General features: G+C 41.2%; 1 protein-coding gene across 7 annotated transcripts in view; it reads left to right on the forward strand.

The window, feature by feature from the left end:
• The window catches only part of AFF3 (ALF transcription elongation factor 3), a 597,738-nt gene that overhangs the window by 383,833 nt on the left and 200,839 nt on the right, over positions 1-13,066 (forward strand). For all 7 annotated transcript variants that reach the window (XM_063594766.1, XM_063594765.1, XM_063594763.1 and 4 more), the window contains one exon: positions 6,693-6,773. In XM_063594766.1, the coding sequence (XP_063450836.1) occupies positions 6,693-6,773 (81 nt within the window). The remainder of the gene's footprint in view (positions 1-6,692; positions 6,774-13,066) is intronic.

Raw genomic sequence — 13,066 nt, forward strand, 5'->3', positions numbered from 1 at the left:
TCTTGTAGGTAGAGTATTTGTAGAGCAATAAAAAGGCATGAAGCTGAAGACTGGGACCTTATTGTAGAAGGTCTTGGGTACTAGGGTGAGGATTCTGAGGGTAAATGCAATAGAGTGGAAAACAAATACTGGACTGGGAGTAAAGAGTTATCTGGCCAAACCTAGGAACTGAGTGACCTTGGACTAATCAGTTAATCTTTTTGAGCTTTAACTTCCTTGCTGTACTATGGAGATGGCAATTGTTGCGTTAAAGATTGGGCATAAGTGACAAAATGCATGGGGAAGTATTTTGAAAACTAAAACTTAATAGGAGCCGTCATCATCTTCAGTGTCACCATCGCCATCATCATCATCATTGTGATGTGATGATGCATATGAAGCTTTTTTTTTTTTTTTTTGAGATGGAGTCTCGCTCTGTCACCCAGCCTGGAGTGCAGTGGCATGATTTCGGCTCACTGCAACCTCTGCCTCCCAGGTTCAAGCGATTCTTGTGCCTCAGCTGCCCGAGTAGCTGTGATTACAGGCGCGTGCCATCACGCCTGGCTAATTTCGTATTTTTAGTAGAAACAGGGTTTCACTATGTTGGCCAGGCTGGTCTCCCAACTCCTAACTTCAGGTGATCCTCCCTCCCGCCTTGGCCTCCCATAGTGCTGGGATTACAGGCATGAGTCACTGTGCCCGGCCGCATGTGAAGATTTTTAGAGCAGTGAAGTTTTTCTGAATTACGAAAACTGAGTTTGCAGCAGTGTGGAGGGTGGACTGCTAACAGAAGACAGAGAACCAATCAGGATGCTATAAGAGTACTTCAGGTTACAGATAATGAAGGTGTGATTAGGGTGGCAGTTCAGGTAACAGAAAGGAGAGAAAGGTAGACACACTGCAGAGATTCAATGCTGAATGTTCAATTCAGTATTTGTTCAGAAATGAAGTGAGCACCCATTCTGCTCCAGGCTCTGTATTAGGTGCTGGGCCACCAGACAAAAAATATACAGCCTTGAGGGGTTCATCACAGGTTAGAGGTGAGGCACAGATGTATAAACAAGTAACCACAATAGAGGGGACAAGTGTTCTAAAAGAGACCTGTACGTGGGAAATGTGGCACAAAGGAAGCTTGAGTCAACGGTGGCTTGGTTTGGCCAAAGAAGACTTCATAGCAAAGGAGGAAATGGAGCTGGGTCTTGACTGATGAGTAAACAACCCAGCAAACAATAGGAGGTTGGGAGGTGCTACCAGCATGTGCAAAGCATGGTATATTCAGGGAATCTCAGCTTGAGAGGCTGGAGTTAGGAGTTAGCTAGAATATACAAGGTCTTGGATCCACTTAGAGGTAGCCCAGGATATGGTTAAGTCCAGCTGCTGGGTGAACTTCAGCAAATCACTTAACCTTTTAGTGACTTAGTTTCCTCATCTATAAAGTAAGAAAATAATAAAGCCTACCTTTCAGGGTGGGTATGAGAATTAAGCAAATCACATAAAGCATTTAAAATCGTGCATAATATATTTTAAATGCTTAATAAATGAGAATTATTGTTATTATTATGAGAGAGGGAGTGAAAGAGAAGGAATCTGGCATAACTCCAGGTATGCTGACTTGAAGAGTTAATAGATGTTGCTGCCATTAACCAGCATATAAAGTACAAGAAGAAGAAAAGTTTGTGTGGTGTGTAAGTTTAGCTTTAAACATGGTGAGTTTGAATCGCTCATGAGCACCCAGGTTGAGTGGCTCAGTAGACATCTAGAGTGGGCATGTTAGACCTGGATGTGCTTTTAGGCATCACCAGCATACCACATGGTTTTTAAAGCCACAGTAGCAAGATCAGCCAGGGAAAGAAGGGTAGTGAGAGGAAGGCTGAACACAAAACACCCAAGGAACAGTGAGAGAAAAGAAGTTGCAGCAAAAAAGAATGAGCATGAGATCTCCGAGAGTGGAGCTGGGCCAGGAGGACAGCGTGGGAGCCACGGGGGAAGAGAGTCAGGGGGAAATGAGCATTCAAGGAAATCCAATGCCCTTGACAACAGAAGGAGTTATGTCAGGGCTGCTTCTATTGAAAGTGGTTGCTAAGGTCTTGGAAATGTGAAGGTGGGTCATGAGTTCACAGGTATTCGTTTCATTAATCTTAAGCTTACACACACACATGCACAATATTATATGGACTCTTATGTGTATAATCTGCAACAAAAAATCTTAAGTCAAAAATAGAAATGGTAGGTGAGGATGTCAAAACAGCAAGTATAAAGACTTCTTTGAGAGTGTTAGCTATCAAGAGAAATAGAGAAATGAAGATCAGCTGGAGGAGGAATACAGTGTCAGGAAGGGCCGAGGCCTGAGATCATTTGTCAGTCTTGGGGGAAAAAGCCAGTGGAGAAGGAAAGATTGATGTTAAACCAATACCAGTGAGATACTGATGGAACTAGATCCCCAAGGACAGAGTAACAGACAGAGGGTGCAGGCAGGTATTAGCTTGGAACTCATGCCTCTTCCAGTCAGACCAGAAGGAAGGCAATGGGGTCAGGAATGAACACCCACAGGTCTGTCCTTGGGAAACATTTACACTTAAGAGCCTTTGTTTATTCAGTGCCATAGGAGGCAGGGTCACCTGTTGTGAGAAAGCAGGGATCAAAGTGAGGCTCAAGAAAAATCACCAATGTGGAAGGAATGTCTGAGGAACTCAGAAAAAGGAACAGACTAGGAATGAATTCAAGGATTGCCCAAGCCACATGGCCCAAGCCACCACCAGATTGCCCAATTGCCTTTAAAAACCAATAGAAAGACATGAAGGTAGGGAGGGCAGGAGGCGATTTTGGAGGGAGCCATTAGGCTGATTTAAAGGGGTGGAGTGGACAGAGAAAGATGCAGATCATCTTTAATGAGGATCCAGAACCACCTGGCAAGAGCCTCAAAGGAGAAGGAAAGGAGGGCCCAAGTTTAGAGAAGTCCGTGTCCTACTTCTGTATCCCACCATTGTGCACAGTTACCTTTCCTAAGGAGCCCAAGCATAGAATCAGAGAAGCCAGAATGAGAGCTTGGTCCAAAATTGGAGACATGAGGGCTTGATCCAGATTTGTATGGACCTACCATTGATTCTCCCCTTGTGTAGGAGAAGCCAGCTAAGATGTCTGCAAGGTGGCTAGTGTTGGGTGTTGAATTTCAAGAGCAATTTAATATGCCGATTTTTACCGGATGAGAAATAGGACTTGGCGATTCCCTGGAATGAGCTGGCTCAGAGTAGACTGGGAAAAGCCAAGATTCTGAATCTTCAAGATGAAGTCCAAAGATCAGAGTTAAAGTCAGGGTTGTGAAGCCAAAAATTTGAGGGGAGCAGAGATGGACTCAGAAGAAGAACATGTCAAGAAGGTGAAAAGAAATGCTTGGGGGTGCCCATAAGGTTGCCCAGTTGCCTTTAAAAACCAACAGGGGCCGGGCACGGTGACTCACTCCTGTAATCCCAGCACTTTGGCAGGCCAAGGCAGGCGGATCACCTGAGGTTGGAAGTTCGAGACCAGCCTGACCAACATGGAGAAACCCCATCTCTACTAAAAATACAGAATTAGCCAGGTGTGGTGATGCATGCCTGTAATCCCAGCTACTCGGGAGGCTGAGGCAGGAGAATTGCTTGAACTGGAAGGCAGAGGTTGCGGTGAGCTGAGATCGCGCCATTGCACTCCAGCCTAGGCAACAAGAGCAAAACTCCAGCTCAAAAAAAAAAAAAAAAAAAAAATAGGAAAATATCATGAAGGTAGGGAGGGCAGGAGGCAATTTTGGAGGGAGCCATTAGTCTGATTTAAAGGGGTGGAGTGGACAGAAAAAGACGCAGCTCATCTTTAGTGAGGGTCCAAAACCACCTGGCAAGAGCTTCAAAGGAGAAGGGGTATTTGCATGAGGACAGCAAGCTAAGAGAATGTGTCATCTGCCTTCTGTGGATATTGCTTTTGAGGTTGGGTGGTTATTGGATTAATGAATGGGTGAGTTAGAGGGAAGGAAGAAAGAAAGAAATGGAAAGATTGATTACAAGCATAGCTGGAATTAGAGAAGAAAGACTGATAATAGACACAGCCAGAGCCGATACCCTAACTTTCAAATTCAGTAGATGCTGAACTGAGCACTTCGTGTACATAAGACACAGTTACAGTGCCTGCCAATGGTAAGTTTTCAGGAAATGTTCAGGGAATGAGTGGGTGCTCAGGGATGGACCCTGATTAAGGTACAAAGATCAGGAGGACAGTTTCCACCCTTAAGAATCACAGCTTAGTGGTATCTCAAAGTTTGTCTGCTATTCCACTCTTGGATAAACGGTGTATTAAACAGATTTGAACCTGAAAGTGTCAGTTGTAAGAAGCTGTTGGTCTAGGAAGTGTTCTTTTGAAAGTACTGTTACTCATTTTTTATGGACTTTTCATTTTATTTATTCTTGAGTTGCTGGAGGACACACTGAAATAATAGTTTATCTTTTTGGATTTTAGCTACAGTCAGAGAAAAATTGCACAAATGTGAGGCATTCTGATACACAGAGGGAGTCTGTATGCAAAGTTAACATAGACATACCAGGGTGGTATGTGTAAGTCTGATGTTTAATCATGAGTAATTAGTTTGTACTTCTCAATGTTGTCCCCTGAGGATCATACGGTGTAAATTGTGTAAGCAAAAGAGTGATTGCAAAGGAAGCTATTGAGTGGCTGATTAGCCGTGGGATGGACTCAGGGACACATCAGACAGTCAACAGAAGAGGAAAAGGACAATTGGTTTAATAGTTTGTAATTGATGAATAATTTCTCTACAGAAGATTTGAGGCCACTTATAGCAAAATCACATATCCTCTCCAGTAATGAAAATGGAAGGGTAAAATCAGAAACCTTGTAGAGGAGAGATGGCCCTATGGGGGAGCCAAGGTATGGAAAACCCACTTGTGTCTTCATGGCTTTCTTAATCGGGTAGCAACACTCTGGGTAAGAGCTGACCAGGTCCTAGACAAGGTGGCCCAACTCTGAGAATGACAAATAGTTCCTTGACTCCATGAACAAAGATGCTACTGTGGACACAAACTTGACAGTCCTGCTTATCAGCCTCCTCAAAGGGAGACCAAGGCACCAGCAGGGCAGAGATGGGAGGAGAGAGGGACAGTTTAAAGGGTCACTGGATCCGCCTTTGCTTTGCTTTGTGATGTATAAAACTGTATACAATTGGTTGGTAACAGCAGAATGGAGAAGGGACACCTGGAATGTGTATGTGCCTAACCTACCTCCTGTCTGTGTCACGTGTCGTGGTGTGGGAGAGATGATATGCGGTCAGTAAATCCTTCCCGCATGGCTTTGAACACACTCGCCCTCCCACGGCTTCCTGTGTGGGTTCTGCACTATCTGAGGTGCTGGGGGAGGTGAATGACCCAAGTAAAGAAGGTGCCTGACCATTCCCAAGAGCTCTTTCATTCCAAAAGCCTGACAGATTCGCTTTTCAACACCCACCCGCCAAAGGGAGGTAAGGAAATGTCCTCACCTCAAGCGAGAGAATTTCTCACTTTTCTGAAAATGGATCGACCACTGCTTCTGTGCTTGCTTAGGTTTGGAAGTGCAGGCAAATCAAGAAATAGGGTTCGGCCAGGCGCAGTGGCTTATGCCTGTAATCCCAGCACTTTGGGAGCCCAAGGTGGGCGGGTCACCCGAGGTCAGGAGTTTGAGACCAGCCTGGCCAACATGGTGAAACCCCATCTCTACTGAAAATACAAAAATTAGCCAGGCATGGTGGCAGGCACCTGTAATCCCAGCTATACAGGAGGCTGAGGCAGGAGAATCACTTGAACCTGGGAGGCGGAGGTTGCAGTGAGCCAGATCACGCCACTGCACTCCAGCCTGAGCAACAGAGTGAGACTCCATCTCAAAAAAAAATAATAATAATAATAATAGGGTTCAGGTCTAATTCGTAAACACCAAGTTGGCATCCTGGTCATCAGAAATCAATTTAATTCTGTAATCATTTATTGATTGGAACTCCCTTCCAGAGATGAAACTGAAGGTGAATACTGGAAGTGAATAAAACAACCCCTCCCTCTCTCCCTTTCCCAAGGCTTAGAGAAAGTGTGTCAAAAAGTGTATGAGAAATTATTCCATGTTAAGCTCATGTTGTGTTCTTAGTACTGTGTTATAAGAAATGACACCATTCTGTCTCTGTATTTCATAGGCGTGATTTGTTTTTTCACTCTCCGTGAATGACATTTTATGAAGACCAAAGTGATGTGTGGGCCTTATTGAGAACTGATACTTTATTTCTAATTGTATAAATAACTCCTCTAATAAAGATCCATAAAGTTAAAAGTACCTTATGCATTTCTTTGGAGACACCCTGTGAATTCTGTGGGATCAAGTCCGAGTCCCCTTCATGTGGCATTTTCCATAGAACTTCTGCTACTAGATTGTCCCTTTACTCAGGACCTTAAATGAAGTGAAAATAGGACAGCCTTGCAAACTTTTTTAAGGTATAAAGGGAGCATGGGGAGAGCCAAGGAGTCAAGAATTGGTAAAATTAGGAAATGAAATCATAAAAGTGGATTTCACATCTTTTTTTAAAATTCTTTCAGCCTTTGTACATTTTTTAACCCTTCCCTGCCTTATGAAGGCCCACTTGTACAGCTGCTTTACATACCGCTGATTTTAAATACTGTCTGTATCACAATATTGTTTGTTTTTATCCCGTCCTTTAGGAGATGACCTGGCTTCCACCACTTTCTGCTATTCAAGCACCTGGCAAAGTGGAACCAACCAAATTTCCATTTCCAAATAAGGTGAGATCTTGCATCCCTCAGGAGGAATATGTTTCACTCATGCAGGCATTTCTAGTGGGCAGTGGGCTTACCCGTGATTGTCTTTTCTTCTGTAAATATTCCTGCCAGAGGCACGTGAATCTGATCCTTCACAATTTGCAAGCACATACTTATTCATTTATGAAAGGGGGAGAATCAAGCCTCCAATCTTACTTACCTACACTTCTCTGCAAAATGTGATACTGCTGTAATTATCATTTTGTCTAAAAAACATTCATGAAGTTGAAATGCATCTTATAATCATTTTAAACATTCAATGTGATGTATAAAATTGTATGTCCTGGATTTTTCTGAAAAGCTATTATTAAATTAATGATGTATCTTAAAATCTATGTCTTAGTATTGAAGACGTGTGGTATTTAATTTCCCTGAATATCTTTTTTAAAGCTTAAGATATTTTCTAGGACTTATAAAAAGATATCTATATTTTCTAAGGAAAAGCACACCAAAAAATTGGCCACAAAATAAATGACTATATACATGAGTCTAATAGGCGTTCTTTGATTTGAATAACTGACACATACTACATACTCATTATGAAGGATCAAATTATACAAATGGGAAGAGACCAAAATCTCAACATCCCTGGCACTCCAAGCCAGAGATTATTTCCCTACCCAGAGATTACTATCAAGAGTTTATGTGCCATTTCATTTTCCCTGTGCATTATATATAGAAAATATATATATATGGAAAAATATATATATATTTCCAATTCCTAAGTTGTATAGTAAGAGCATTTTTTCCAAAAGTTGATTTTTTTCAACAATATGTATCGTTACTAAATATCAATATCACAGCTTTCTGGTCAGGCATGATGACTCATTCCTGTAATCCCAGCACTTTGGGAGGCCAAAGCGGGTGGCTCAGTTGAGGTCAAGAGTTGAAGACCAGCCTGGCCAACATGCTGAAACCCAATCTCTACTAAAAATACAAAATTAGCCAGGCATGGTGGTGCATGCATGTAATCCCAGCTACTTGAGAGGCTGAGGCAGGAGGATCACTTGAACCTGAGAGGTGGAGCTTGCAGTAAGCTGAGATTGTGCCACTGCACTCCAGCCTGGGTGACAGATGGAGACTGTTTCAAAAACAAACAAAACAAAAAAGTAAATAACTGTCAATATCACCGCTTTCTAAGGTGAATTATTGAAAGAATTGTTCATGCTGTTATCACAAAGATAAATTCCATTCTAAGAGTTGATTTTTCTTACAATAAAACGTATTTGAAGACCTTTTCAAGTGAATATATAGAGATTTTCTTCATTCTTCAAAACAGCAGCAAAATATTTTGTATAAATTTGCCATAATTTAATCAAATTCCTTTTAGTGGACACTGAGATTATGTATGGCTTGTTATTATTACAAACACTGTTAGATCAAATGCCTCTTTGAATGCCTCTAATAAGGATACCTTGAGTAGGAATTGTGGTTCTGGGCATCAGAAGCCACAGTTACTTTGGATTGTGTTTCAAGAGTACTTTTGGCCAGGCGTGTTGGCCCAAACCTGTAATCCTAGCATTTTGGGAGGCCAAGGCAGGAGGATTGCTTGAGGTCTGGAGTTCAAGACCAGCTTGGGCAACATAGTGAGACACCATCTCAACAAAAATATGAAAAAATTAGCCAGGCATGGTGGCACACCTGTAGTCCCAGCTACTTGGGACGCTGATGTGGCAGGAGGATCACTTAAGCCCAGGAGGTCGAGGCTACAGTGAGCTATGATCACGCCACTGCACTCTCGCTTGGGTGACAGAGCAAGACCCTGTCTCAAAAAAAAAAAAAAAAAAACGACAAAAAAAAAGTACTTTTTACATATCTTTGCCAATGATTATTATCATCTGGGTTTTTTATCAGTGTGTCTGTATGATGAATGAAAAGTTGATATCTTGTTGTTTTCATTTGCATTTTCCCAGTTACTTCTAAGCTTGAGCATTGACTGTTTTTCCTTTGCAAATTGCCTGTTCATTACCCATTGCCACTTTTTAAAAACTAATTTGTAGGAACTCCTTAACTCTTATTCATTTATCTATTATATATGATACAACTACTTTCTTGCAAACCTTTTTTATGTGCTTTTACACTAGCAAAGTGTTTAATTTTTATGTCAGAGAAAAAAGATCTTTCCTGCTCCAATAGTCTAACAGTGTCCTCTATTTTATTCTAATTCTTTTATACTTTGTTTTAGTTGTGGATGTTACGATGTAGGATTCTAGTTTTCTTCTTTTCAATGGTCAGTAAGTTATTATAATACTATCAGTGTAATAGCCCATTCCCCCCATCACTGGTTTGAAATACCCTATGTCAACAGTTGAGCTTCTCATAAATACATGGATTTGTCTCCGGACTGTCTATTCTGTTTTTCGACATGTTTATCTAATTCTTTCCCAAGAACTCATTGTTCGAATCAGAGGTCAAGAAGCTTTTTCAGTGAAGGATCAGATAGTAAATAGTTAAGGCTTTGTAGGCAACACCTCAGTGAATGAAATGTGGCATCTCATTGGTGGAATTGACATCAGAACCCATGTGAAGTTCCCAGGCTTCTAGCCCTTTCATTGAGTACAGGGGAATTTAACTGAACAGTTTATTCAGTGTGTACTTCCAGTGGCATCCTGCCATCCTTAGAATAAAATGCACAATGCTTACAATCTTTGCACGTAATCTAGCCAAAATAATCCAGACCCAAAATAGAATCATAGACATTTTTGTTATGTGTAGGTATCATGGTATAAGTACAACGTTTAATATAATTGGGCACATACCAAAGCATAGTTTATTACGACTTTTCCAAAAATATTGTACCAGTTTGTTCTGTTTTGTTTCATGTAGATGCTTAAGTGCAAGTAATGACTTGACTTCTGAGGTAAAATTGAGACTTTAAATCATTAGTACAAAAATTTCATTTTTTAGCTCTATTGAGGTGTAATTGACAAAAATTGTATGTATTTAAGGTAAACAACTTGATGTTTTGATATTGTGAAATAATCACCACAATCAAGCTAATTAATATATCAATAGTTACCATTTTATATATCACATAGTTACCATTTTCTTTTCTCTTTTTGGTGATGAGAACGTTACCTCCTAATAAATTTCTAAAGATCTACCCTCATTGTTAACTATAGTCACATTTCTGATACATCATATATTATTCATACACACACATATGTGTACACACACACACAGCATAGACATTGTACTGCGTGAACTAAGCCAGACACAGAAAGCCAAGTACTAGATGTCATTGCCTATATGTAGAATCTAAAATCAACACACAGAAGCAGTGAGGAGAATGGTGGTTTCCAGGGGCTGGCAGCTAACACTTTTGCTGATTTTTCTTCAATGAATAGGTGTTACAGAGCCATCCTTGGGTCAAGAAAGTAATAATGGTAGCCTTCCTCATGTGAGACTTGTTATCAAATTGTTTACTTTAAATATGTACGGTTTGTGTTATTGTCACTTATACTTTTTTTTTAAAGTCATTGTTGAAAAAATAATTACTGTAATGGAAGTATGACACAGTGTAGCAAAAACATTAGAGTCAAGAAAGTTTCAAAGCACAGGGTAACCCTTGAGTTTACCTGTGCAGAGCCTTGAAGGAAGAATGAAGTTTGCCAGGCAGGAAACAGAAAGCAGCAGGATGAGCATTCCAGGGGGAGGGGATCAGAACAGGATACACAGCTGGAAGTATTGGGAGTGGCAGTCACCACATCACTTTCAGCCTTGGGCTCTAATGATTTGTACACATGTCACCTCCACCGCTAACTTGCTGGACTCACTTCTGTAACCCTTAAAAAGCCTAGTAGAGAATCTTGCAGGCCTAGTAGAGTGCTCCCAGAGGGGCACAATACCAATGCACAGATGGGGCTGGACCTCCCCAGGCACCTACCTACAGAAGACATTTGCAAGGGGAGAGAAGGCTGGTGAGACAGAAGCTACACATATGTAGGTATCTGGATGGGGTGGCAGGAGACACAAAAGTGGAAAGGACTTCAGTGTGTGGTCCCTTTGGAGAAAGGAGCTTTGGTCTCCCTCTGTTCTGGACCCAGCCTTGCTCTGGCTCTGTGAAGAATAAGAGAGCTGCATAGCCTGTGGGGCCCCTGGGGTTTTGCAGCTGGCTGGGAAGAACAGTCCTCCTTCAAAAGCAGCAGCCCCAGGACCCAAGGTTTGCCAGCAGACACCTTATCAGGGTGTCTGATAAGAGGACCTAAAATGTGGGAGTGGCCTGGTAAGGTAGCTGACCCCTCCAAAAGCGGGCTGGCCAAATGCCGGTAAGAATGATAATGGGACATTATTTGTACCCACAGAATGGCACAGTTTAGAACACTGGGGTTATAGCCAATTACTTTGGCACTAGCAGTTGTTGTTTCAATGTACCACCAAGAAAACATCAGCTAGCAACATGACAGTATATATTAGGGACAAAGTCTTTGATTTTATTCTTGCCTCTCCTACAGAAGACTTCCACAGAGATTTTTTTTATACCAATTATTTCAACCATTTTGAAGTCTCTCTTCACTCCCTATCACACAAAACAAATAATAATGGTTATTAATCACACAGGTGTTTTAGTTAAAATTTAAAGTTAACTATCTATGGGATACATGATCTTATGGTTTGTAATCCTAATTCAGGTCATCTGTAAGCTCATCTCTGGTTCTCTGCTTGTGATCAACAATCATCCTGTGGGTTTTAGGACATACCAAGAAATTAACAATTTTAGCTAGGCATGGCGGCGCGTGCCTGTAGTACCAGCTACGAAGGCAGGAGGATCGCTTGAGCCTAGGAGTTTGAGGCTGCAGTGAGCCATGATCGTGCCACTGCACTCCAGACTGGGTAACGAATGTGGCCCTGTCTCTAAAAAATTAATAAGATATGCCGGGCGCAGTGGCTCATGCCTGTAATCCCAGCACTTTGGGAGGCCGAGGCAGGTGGATCACTTGAGGCCAGGAGTTTGAGACCAGCCTGGCCAACATGGCGAAACCCCATCTCTACTAAAAATACAAAAAGTTAGCAGGGCCTGGTGGCAGGTGCCTGTAATCCCAGCTACTCGGGATGCTGAGGCAAAAGAATTGCTTGAACCTGGGAGGCGGAGGCTGCAGTGAGCTAAGATCGTGCCATTGCACTCCAAACTAGGCAACAAGAGCAAAACTCCATCTCTAAATAAATAGATAAGTAAATAAAATAATTCTATTTTGTGTTAACAGTCTTAGAAAAAATTCTGTTCTTTCTTTTCTTTCTTTCTTTTTTTTAAATAAGCTTAATGCTGGAAACTATGTCAATTACCATTCTTGTCCATTTGATGGTGTGTATTTCCCCTCCCTAGTACAGATGCCACCAAATGGCCCAGATCTACAGACAGCAGAATTAACTAAATGGGACTCAAAGTATTTTTCACGTGCCAAAGTTAAAACTAACTTATGTCCAGATATAAACTCTTAAATTCCCTTGAAGAGAAGGAAAACATACCAATCTACATGGGGGATTTAATTGTGGATGTCTTCTTAGTGACAGCATCTATCCAAAATAGGCCAAAATCATTCTTACAGATGATATTTTAGTCCATTTCAGGAACGATATTTCATCTTCATATAATCATTTCCAAAACCTGAATATCAGGGTGAGAGTTGAGCTTGTTCTTTTTCTTCAGTTGAATAGCTCATTATTACCATAATTGAAAGAGGTTTATTAGGCATCTGCATATGACTCAGGCTGTTTAATAGAGTGGGAATCCCTTCCCATCTCAATTTTCCTACCCAACCTCTGCCCACCAGACTGGCTCATTTTATACTGTTTCAGTAGAATTTCTTTTTAAAGCAGACATTAGTACTTGGATTTGAATATAACACAAGTCACATCAAATGACACCCTTTACCCCATAACAGCCTATACTCGTGGAACAAAATTCTGGTAAAATACATTAAGCCATGTAATAGAAGTTCATTCAATTTCAATGGATTTTTGTTCCATGTGCCAAAATTTTAAAGGAGTTTTGCTGGATTTTATGTCCTGCTACCTTTTTTTTTTTTACATTCCTATTCACGCATTCTTGTGTAAGTCTTTCATATTTAAATTTTTTTTATTTTAATAGCTTTTGGGGTACAAGTGGTTTTTGGTTACATGGATAAATTATACAGTGGTGAAGTCTGAGAGTTTAGTGTACCCATCACCTGAGTAGTGTACATTGTACCCAGTATGTAGTTTTTTTATCTCATGTCCCACTCCTGTCCTCCCACTTCTGAGTCTCCATAGTTCATCAT

This window comes from Pan paniscus, chromosome 12 (genome assembly GCF_029289425.2).
Source record: "Pan paniscus chromosome 12, NHGRI_mPanPan1-v2.0_pri, whole genome shotgun sequence".
Classification (NCBI taxonomy): domain Eukaryota; kingdom Metazoa; phylum Chordata; class Mammalia; order Primates; family Hominidae; genus Pan; species Pan paniscus.